General features: G+C 44.4%; 1 protein-coding gene across 1 annotated transcript; it reads right to left on the bottom strand.

Moving 5' to 3' along the window:
* Positions 1 to 4,531: 4,531 nt before the first annotated feature.
* Positions 4,532 to 9,689, bottom strand: LOC115147704 (partner and localizer of BRCA2). The gene is made up of 8 exons (XM_029690009.1): positions 9,330 to 9,689; positions 9,057 to 9,209; positions 7,954 to 8,036; positions 7,621 to 7,770; positions 7,403 to 7,519; positions 6,942 to 7,029; positions 5,965 to 6,116; positions 4,532 to 5,853 (listed from the first exon to the last, which is right to left on the bottom strand). Exons 1-8 carry the CDS (start codon positions 9,585 to 9,587, stop codon positions 5,643 to 5,645), a joined length of 1,212 nt encoding a protein of 403 aa, XP_029545869.1. The 5' UTR covers positions 9,588 to 9,689; the 3' UTR covers positions 4,532 to 5,642.
* Between the last annotated feature and the right edge of the window lie 934 nt (positions 9,690 to 10,623).

The raw sequence follows: 10,623 nt of genomic DNA, 5'->3' as shown, positions 1-10,623 counted from the left end.
TGTGTAGCGAAGTCAGACTATATCTGGGGAGGGGTAGTTTCAGGTGGAGTGATGATGTTGACGCTGGCCACACGAAGGCCATACACAGGCATTTCCACTTTGTCTTTGGTGTTTAACCGCTGCTCTTCAAAACAGAAACACTGGGAGGGGAAAAGAGATGTGCTTATTAAACATCAGAAAAAAGAGACTCAATATGTATTGATCACATCTTTACTAAAAATTGTATCGTTGAGAGGGATGTGGCAAAAGGAATGGAAAATAAGTCTGGCTGCACAACCGATTGGTAAAAATACTGCAAATTGAGAAATCGTGACTAAACTGAATACAATGAAGAAACTACACTATGAAACAAAGATAAAAGACAAAGAATCATAGTAAAAAGCTTTGGAGCACCTTCAATGACATTTTGGAAAAAAAGGTAAACTCAGTTGTATTTTTCAATGAATCAGATGGCTCATTCATCACAAAACCGACTGATATTACCAACTACTTTCATAATTTTTTTCATTGGCAAGATTAGCAAATGTAGGCATAACATGACAACAACAAACGCTGACACTACACATACAAGTATATCTGACCAAATATATGAAAGACAATAATTGTAACTGAATTCCGTAAACTGAGTGTGAAGAGGTGAAAAAAATATTGTTGTCTATCAACAATGACAAGCCACCGGGATCTGACAACTTGGATGGAAAATGAATGAGGATAATAGCGGACGATGTTGCCAAACCTATTTGCCACATCTTCAATTTAAGCCTACTTGAAAGTGTGTGCCCTCAGGCCTGGAGGGAAGCAAAAGTCAATCCGCCCCCTAAACATTTACTTTTCTTATTTACAATAAGTGACTCCAAAATAACAAAATACATTATTCACCATTCAGTTTCTGTTGGGAAAAGCACAACCAAAACAAACTGCTGTGTCCAACAAGTTCGTAGTCACAAGATTGATATAGTCGTCATTGCATGCTAGAATTATGAGGCCAACGACTAAACTTTTGACTACTTTAATAAACTATAAGTGAATTTGGCCAAATATTTATGACTTCTTCAAATAGGCAGATTAGATACATAAACTGCTTTCATTTCTTAAATGGTATGACATACGTATGTAAATCCCCCCCCCAAAACAAAATGTAATTCTGTACTGTCGCCTCATATGAAACATTTGATCTCAAATCCAAAATTCCAGAAAATAGAGCCACATTTAAGAAAAGGTATGGGATTTAATCCAATCGCAATTTGTTCACAATGAACATTTAAAAGGTAATGTCCCATTAAAGCATTGTGTGAGGTGAAAAACACTAAATATATTTAATTAAAAATACCTGAAGTGAGGAGTTGCCATTAGCATGTAGTATTGTTGCTTTACACTCGGACATTTAGAGAGGGGACATATTACCGTGGCCCTGGTGGATTTTTAATATATATATATATATATATATATATATATATTTAATGGCAGTATATAATACACATCGAGGTGAGGGTGATGGAAATGCATTTGGCGATTGATCTGCTTCTGCTCAATGGGTGGCACTGTGTGCTCTTTTCGAAGGATGGGTTCTGGTCTCTCCGGGGATATGGGATTCAGGGGGTCGGGGGTGGTCTGCCGGGCATTGGGATGACAACCCAACTCGGGATGAGGAGGGCTTTTAGCGGGTGGAATAGTGGGGACCAATTGGAGGTTTACTGAGTAGCAATGCAAATATCATGGTACAGCTATTTAGACACAAAATCATCATGTTACTTTTTAATGGTATGTTTGAAAACATGTATTTTGATAAATAGAATTGAAAATTGTGTCTCATTATGGTAAGTGGTGAAATAAGTAATTATAGCCAGTTATAATTGTAATGGCCTAGCAGATAATAAGAAAAGACGATCAGTATTTACCTGGTTAAAAGAGAAGGAATATAATATCTATTGTTTACAGGAAACTCATTCACCAATTTTAAATTAAGTTTTGTAGAAAAGGGACGGGGGGCGAAATATATTTCTCCCATGGGCAAAGAAATTCAAAAGGGGTGATAACATTAATTAACAGTAATTTTGATCCAAATGTGCAAATTGTCCAAACAGATCAAGGTAGATGGATTATTTTAAATATGTTATTGGACAATAAACAGATATGGCTTATTAACCGATATGGTCCAAATAATGATGATCCAAGCTTCTTTGAAAATATTTATAAGAATTGATCAACTTTACAAGCAACACTGGACTCTATTATTATGGTGGGAGATTTTGATGAATCACGAATGCCATGGATATATTGGAATTAGTGGATATATGGAGGCTTAAATACCCTGACCTAGTGAGAGATACATGGCGGAGGCTTAATCAAGCTTGTCAACTTGATTACTTTCTTCGTTCATTCTCTCTGGCACCAAAAGTTTAAAAAGTGTTGATAGGAGACAGAATGCGGTCGGATCATCACATAATTGGCATAAATATTACTCTTACAGAATTTCCACGTAGGCGAGGATATAGGAAATGTAATTAAAGCCTACTGGATGATAACTTGTTTATAACTAAGACAGAAGAATTTATAACAGATTTTTTCCAACATAAGATAGGTACAGCAGATCCCATTATTGTATGGGACACTTAAATGTGCCTGTAGAGGCCATGCAATTCACTACTCATCTATAAAACAAAAGCAATTTAGATCAAAAGAGTCCATATTAACAAAGGAAATTGAAGGACTAACAGTACAGTTAGATAGCAATAAAAACTGTACCACAGCAACCAGACAGTTGAACCACGTCATTCAAAGGAGGGGACCCTCTTGACCCAAACTGCTACAGACCTATATCCATCCTGCCCTGCCTTTCCAAGGTCTTCGAAAGCCAAGTCAACAAACAGATTACCGACCATTTCGAATCCCAACGCACCCTCTCCGCTATGCAATCTGGTTTCAGAGCTGGTCATGGGTGCACCTCAGCCACGCTCAAGGTCCTAAACGACATCGTAACCGCCATCGATAAGAAACAATACTGTGCTGCCGTATTCATTGACCTGGCCAAAGCTTTTGACTCTGTTAATCACCACATCCTCATTGGCAGACTCAGTAGCCTTGGTTTCTCAAACGATTGCGTCGCCTGGTTCACCAACTACTTCTCTGATAGAGTTCAGTGTGTCAAATCGGAGGGCCTGCTGTCCGGACCTCTGGCAGTCTCTATGGGGATACCACAGGGTTCAATTCTTGGGCCAACTCTTTTCTCTGTATACATCAATGATGTTGCTCTTGCTGCTGGTGAATCTCTGATCCACCTCTACGCAGACGACACCATTCTGTATACTTCTGGCCCTTCTTTGGACACTGTGTTAACAACCCTCCAGACGAGCTTCAATGCCATACAACTCTCCTTCCGTGGTCTCCAACTGCTCCTAAATACAAGTAAAACTAAATGCATGCTCTTCAACCGATCGCTGCCTGCACCAGCCCGCCTGTCCAGCATCACTTCTCTGGACGGTTCTGACTTAGAATTTGTGGACAACTACAAATACATAGGTGTCTGGTTAGACTGTAAACTCTCCTTCCAGACTCACATCAATCATCTCCAATCCAAAGTTAAATCTAGAATTGGCTTCCTATTTCACAACAAAGCATCCTTCACTCATGCTGCCAAACATACCCTCGTTAAACTGACCATCCTACCAATCCTCGACTTCGGCGATGTCATTTACAAAATAGCCTCCAATACCCTACTCAACAAGCTGGATGCAGTCTATCACAGCGCCATCCGTTTTGTCACCAAAGCCCCATATACTACCCACCACTGCAACCTGTACGCTCTCGTTGGCTGGCCTTCGCTTCATAATCGTCGCCAAACACATTGGCTCCAGGTCATCTACAAGACCCTGCTAGGTAAAGTCCCCCCTTATCTCCGCTCACTGGTCACCATAGCAGCACCCACCTGTAGCACGCGCTCCAGCAGGTATATCTCTCTGGTCACCCCTAAAGCCCACTCCTCCTTTGGTCGTCTCTCCTTCCAGTTCTCTGCTGCCAATGACTGGAACGAACTACAAAAATCTCTGGAAACACTTATCTCCCTCACTAGCTTTAAGCACCAGCTGTCAGAGCAGCTCCCAGATCACTGCACCTGTACATAGCCCATCTATAATTTAGCCCAACTACCTCTTCCCCTACTGTATTTATTTTGCTCCTTTGCACCATATTATTTATATTTTAACTTTGAACTTTCTTCAAATTACAAATCTACCATTCCAGTGTTTTACTTGCTATACTTTATTTACTTTGCCACCATGGCCTTTTTTGCCTTTACCTTCCTTATCTCACATTGTATATAGTCTTCTTTTTTTTCTACTGTATCATTGATTGTATGTTGTTTTACTCCATGTGTAACTCTTGTGTTGTTGTATGTGTCAAACTGCTTTGCTTTATCTTGGCCAGGTCGCAATTGTAAATGAGAACTTGTTCTCAACTTGCCTACCTGGTTAAATAAAGGTGAAATAAATAAATAAAATATGTAGGTACATATGGAACACAGACTCATGAACCAGACAGTTGAACCATGTAATTTATATGTAGGTACATATGGAACAGACTCAGGAACCAGACAGTTGAACCATGTCATTTGTATGTAGGTACATATGGAACACAGACTCAGGAACCAGACAGTTGAACCATGTCATTTATATGTAGGTACATATGGAACACAGACTCAGGAACCAGACAGTTGAACCATGTCATTTGGATGTGGTAGAAAGTGATTCAGAAGAATCAGAATCAAAATGTGATTCAGCACCAGAGGTCACGGTTGCAGGTGTTTACTACAAAGCAAGAGCAATGTGTTATCCAGCTAACTTGCCTAAATATTCGGAAATAACTTGTTTTATAGAAATATATAAAGTGCATGGCATAATAAAACAACCAAAAACACATATTTAAGTTTATCTTCCTTAATGAACCAGAAAATCAATAGTTATTTCTGGTTGCTTATCAAAGTTAGAGCGCTAACTCATTGATCCTGCTATGTAGTATACCCTTCTGGGCTGCATTCAGCAGGACACGTTGGATAACCTCAGATAGAAATGTGTTATGTAGAACAAACATGCCTCTCTGGCATGTATAACAGTAGTTCTTTAGTGAGTCAGTTGTGGTTCAGTGGTCTACAGTAGTTCAGAGTGGTCTATAGTGGGTCAGTTGGGGTTCAGAGTGGTCTACAGTGGTCTGTAGTAGTTCAGAATGGTCTATAGCGGTCTATAGTAGTTCAGAGTGGTCTATAGTGGTTCCGAGTGGTCTATAGTGGTCTGTAGTAGTTCAGAGTGGTCTATAGTGGTCTGTAGTTGTTCAGAGTGGTCTATAGTGGTCTGTAGCTGTTCAGAGTGGTCTATAGTGGTCTATAGTTGTTCAGAGTGGTCTGTAGTTGTTCAGAGTGGTCTGTAGTTGTTCAGAGTGGTCTGTAGTTGTTCAGAGTGGTCTGTAGTTGTTCAGAGTGGTCTGTAGTTGTTCAGAGTGGTCTGTAGTTGTTCAGAGTGGTCTGTAGTTGTTCAGAGTGGTCTGTAGTTGTTCAGAGTGGTCTGTAGTTGTTCAGAGTGGTCTATAGTAGATCAGAGTGGTCTATAGTAGATCAGAGTGGTCTATAGTAGATCAGAGTGGTCTATAGTAGATCAGAGTGGTCTGTAGCGGTGTAAGCAGACATCTCCATTGAGGTGTGCCGTCAGGACAGTTCCCTGCGCCCCCCAACGGGCGAGCTGACACCCCAGCTCTGGGAACCAGACCCCCTCCTGGGCCTGACGCCTCCCAAGCTGCCACACACACACTGAGCCGGACCGGAAAACCCCAACCACACTGGAGCCATGGACATCAACCTCCACCAGCCTAGGGAGAGAACACACACACACAGAATACACACACAACAACAAACGAGAGAGGGGTTAACACACAATTCCCTCTTCCTGCCAACTCTCCCCTTCCTCCTCCCCCTCTCACCTCCCAGTGCAGGCTTTGGGGAGGCATAGTCTGGTTGCCAGGGCGACGGTGCCAGTCAGAGGGTTGGTGGCGACCAGCGAGAACAGAGCCCCTCCCTCTTCCTCCTCCACAGCACACAGGGACGGGTGTTGCAACAGGACAAACAGCACCCCCTGTAGGACGAATGGGGACATGACAAATCCAAATTCATTCCAAGTGTATTTCTCCAGGTCTCAACACACTTCAGGGAATAAATAAATAAAAAGTAAAAACAAGAAACAACCAATAAATCAGGACAACATCATGACTATACATACCATCACTATATCTACAAAGGTACCCCCGCACATTGACTCGGTACCGGTTCCCCCTGTTTTTAGCCTCGTTATTGTTATGTAAATGTGCTTTTACTTTTGATTGATTTTATCTTTTTTTAAACTTTAGTTTATTTAGTAAATATTTTATTAACAATTTCTTGAACAGCATTATTGGTTAAGGGCTTGTAAGTAAGCATTTCACGGTAAGGTCTACACAACTGTTGTATTCGGCGTATGTCACAAATACAATTTGAGTTACACATTGACTGTCAATTCTCTGTACTCTCACAATACACTTGTTCACTTCCCTTCATGGATTTAGAAGGAAAGTAGTGGACACTCCCTCTAACCCATGGATGGGTTTTGGACAGTAATGATTTTAAATGTGTGTGGGAGAGAGTGCACATAGAGAAAAGGCAGAGAATTGGGTGGTTTGGGACGCAGACACTGGGAGGTTTCGTAGGACGGAGTGGGACATGACAACATCATCACTATTCAGTCAAGGTGGGTGGAGGCTGTTGGTTAGACATGGGGAATTACATGGTGAGAATACACACACAACGATCAGAAATTCTCCCATGTCCTATAGGTTCTCTCACACATTATAGTAGGAACGAACACACTCTTTCTGGTACAGATACTACACACACACACACACACACACACTAAACACACACTCACGCAGAGGGAGTATCCTCGGAGGCAGGTCGTATCCGTGAAACCATCTCCCAGAGTGATGCGCTGCAGCAGCTGCCCCGTCGTCACGTTCCTGACACACACACACACACACACACACACGCAGTTAACGGAGAAGATTCTCATTCAACTGTAAACAGGTTTGAGAAGGCATTTAGCAGATGCTCTTATCCAGAGAGAGACTTACAGTCAGTGCATTCCACTAAGATAGGTGAGAAAAGAACATATTACAGTCATTGGAAGTAAAAGCGTTCTTTGATAAAGCAGCTGTCTACAAAACCAGTGCAAGTGTCTTTGAAAACCTTTCAATCAGAGCATCCTGGTCCTGGGGACCTAAAGGGGTGTTTTTGCCAGAACTACACCACTTATTAAAATAACCTCATGGGCGCCCCCGTTTAGGTCCCCAGCACCAGGAAGCACTGAATTAGCTACGTTTTCTTGCTCACCACAGAACAACATGTCCGCCGTGGGTTGAGCCAATCAGAGCGTCAGTCTGTCCCTCCACCGCCGCCACGGCCCGCACGTGCTCAGTAGGACAGACCAAAGACAGGCAGCCCTGCAGGCTGAGAGAGGTCGGAGAGACAGAAACACAGACATAGAGTACACACACACACACAGCATTAACCATGCCAGACGAGAGAAGACCCTGGTCCCCCGTGGTTACCTGCCATCCTGTGTCAGTGTGTAGACCTGCAGCGGGGTTGTGGCTACAGAGTAGGAGGAGCTAACCAGCCTTCGGTTGGACATGCCCACCACCATCTGGACCTCCCCCTCACACAGCACCGCCTGGGACAGACTGGAGCAGCACAGTACCCTACACACACAGAGATACATGTGCACAGACACACACACACAAATATTAATAGAAACATTTACAGATGCATGAACACAGAGACAAGCAAAGAAGAGGGAGAGAGAGGAGAAGGAAGAACAGGGAAGAAAAAGAGGGAGGGGAGTGGTAGCAATGTGTGTGTGTGTGGGGGGGGGGGGGTAGTACCTGGCCTCTCTGATTTCCAGCTGGCCCAGAGTCACACACAGAAGTCCAGGAGCGTCCGGCACAGGAAAGACTGACATCACTGACTTAAACACACACACACAATGGAAAGTTTATTAGGTACACCCATTTAGTATCGGTCGGACCCCCCATTGCACCCAGAACAGTCTGAATTATTCGGGGTATTCTACAAGGTGTGGGAAACATTCCACAGGGATGCTGGTCCATGCTGACGTGATGTCATCACGCAGTTGCTGCTGATTGGACGGCGGTACATTCATGCCACCAACAGCCCGTTACATCTCATCCCACAGATGCTCTATAGGGTTGAGGTCTGGGGACTTCGCAGGCCACTCAAGTAAACTGAACTCGCTGTCATGTTCCAGGCGATGTTTTTCCACTCCTCTTGACCAGTGTTGGTGACGGCGTGCCCACCGGAGCAGCTTATTCTTGTTTTTAGCTGATTGGAGTGGAACCCAGTGTGGTCGTCTGCTGCAATAGCCAATCAATGACAAGGATCCACGAGTTGTGTTGTTCTGAGATGCCGTTCTGCGCTGTTATTTGTCTGTTTGTGGCCCGCCTGTTTGCTTGCACGATTCTTGTCACTCTCCTACTCATTCAAGGGTTTTTCTTTATTTGTACTACTTTCTACATTGTAGAATAATAGTAAAGACATCAAAACTATGGAATAACACATATGGAATCATGTAGTAAGCAAAAAAAGGGTAAACAAATCAAAAGAGAGAATGCTAAGAGTGTGCAAAGCTGTCATCAAGGCAAAGGGTTGATACTTTGAAGAATCTCAAAAATATATTTGTTTTTATATTGATCTGTTTAACACTTTTTTGGTTACTAGATGATTCCATATGTGTTATGTTGTAGTTTTGATGTCTTCACTATTATTCTGCAATGTAGAAAATAGTAAAAATAAAGAAAAACTCTTGAATGAGTAGGAGTCCAAACCTTTGACTGGTACACACACACACACACACACACACACACAGTATTTAACACAGTTGCTACACACTCATTAAACACAGAAACACCCATAAACAATACAACTCACAGTTGTTGCACACACACATTAAGACACACAACAAAGTTACTTCTATGAAGGTCCAGGTGTGCAGTCGTCTCCAGTGTGGGGGGTTGGTCTGACCCCAAACACACACCTCCCACTCTCCTGCCACCGCTACACATACACCTACTGACAGCCACGACACACAGCACACATCCACCAGGCTGCCTCCTGCAGGGGCCTACACACACACACACACACACACACACCAGATTATTATTACACACACAGACATTCTCTGAAGTGAGTTGTGACATGGATGTTGAAATACACAACAATGGCTTGACATTACAGTACTGACCTTCAGTGTGTGAGAGAGCATTAAGACACCCTCCTCTGTCATCCCATCCCTCTTCTCTTCTTTCTTCCTCCACGCTCTCTCCTCCTCTCCTTCTCCTCTCTCCTCTGTGGCCTGTCTGGTTGAGTGGAGAGAGGGAGCTGGCTGGCGAAGAAGTTGGGTAGGGGGCAATGGAGGGGGTGTATTTGGGTTTGGAGGGAGAGATTGAGGCAGTAGTAGAGGAGTGGGAGGGAGCAAAAGTTTGGGCAGGGAATCAACCATGCTGGGGTGGCAGGGAGCGAGGGAGGGAGGGGAGGAGGAGAGAGGGATGGCTGGAGAGGGGCAGGGAGAGAGGGAGGGAGGAGAGAGGGCTTGGGTGGAGGGACTAGAGGGGAAGGGGAGGGTCAGAGTGGGGGGGCAGGGAGAGCAGGAGAGGGGGAGGGTCAGAGAGGGTGGGCAGGGAGGGCAGGAGGGGATGTGAGTCACCGCCTCTAAAGAAGGTAATGGGGAGTTGTCAGGGAGGGAGAGGGGTATGTTGGGGTTAGGGGTCAAGGGGTTAGGGGTCATCCCTAAGGAAGGTAAGGGGGGACTGGAGGAGAGGGGAAGGGAGAGGGTCTGTCCGCGAGGGGTGTGGCTGGTTAGGGAGGGGCTAAGGAGGAGCAGCGAGGGGCTGGGGGAGACAGCACACTCTGCATCTGTCTCCGTCCGGAGGGAAGGGCACTCAGTAGTGCACACGGAAGGACATTTGGTAAGGCACTCGACAGAGAACTTCGTAGGACACGTAGAAAGGCACTTAGTCTTTGTGTGGAAGGATGGACACTCGGGAGGGCACTCTGTCTCTGTTTCAGTTTGAAGGGAAGGGCACTCAGTAGTGAGTCGGCCTGTCTGCTGGTCTACTGAAGGAAAGTCTATAGACTGGCCAACTAAAACGGTAAGCTGATGGCCTATAAGCTGGTCTACAGGATGGTCTGTAGACTGATGGCCTATAGGCTGGTCTGTAGACTGATGGCCTATAGGCTGGTCTGTAGACTGATGGTCAGTAGGCTGGTCTGTAGACTGATGGTCAGTAGGCTGGTCTGTAGACTGATGGTCAGTAGGCTGGTCTACAAGGTGGTCTGTAGACTGATGGCCAGTAGGCTGGTCTACAAGGTGGTCTGTAAACTGGCAAACTGAATGGTACTCTGAATGGAGGTCTGTAGAATGGTTTAGTGCGTCTGTAGACTGCTGGCCTATAGGGTGGTCTATAAGATGCTGGCCTATAGATCTGTCTATAGACTGTTCTACCGGAGTGACACAGTCTGTGACAGGAGGGGTGAGG

Source organism: Salmo trutta, chromosome 14 (assembly GCF_901001165.1).
Source record: "Salmo trutta chromosome 14, fSalTru1.1, whole genome shotgun sequence".
Classification (NCBI taxonomy): Eukaryota; Metazoa; Chordata; class Actinopteri; order Salmoniformes; family Salmonidae; genus Salmo; species Salmo trutta.
Note: the sequence above shows the minus strand (reverse complement) of the source record. Positions and strands in the feature narration are given on the sequence as shown.

Excerpts from the sequence above, each read along its gene's own strand:
- LOC115147704 (XM_029690009.1), bottom strand. The coding sequence starts at position 9,587 with ATGGTTGATTCCCTGCCCAAACTTTTGCTCCCTCCCACTCCTCTACTA. Across the intron at positions 9,210-9,329 it reads TGCTCTCTCACACACTGAAG|GCCCCTGCAGGAGGCAGCCT; the intron begins GTCAGTACTGTA and ends GTGTGTGTGTAG. Across the intron at positions 6,117-6,941 it reads TCCGAGGATACTCCCTCTGC|GGGGTGCTGTTTGTCCTGTT; the intron begins GTGAGTGTGTGT and ends TTCGTCCTACAG.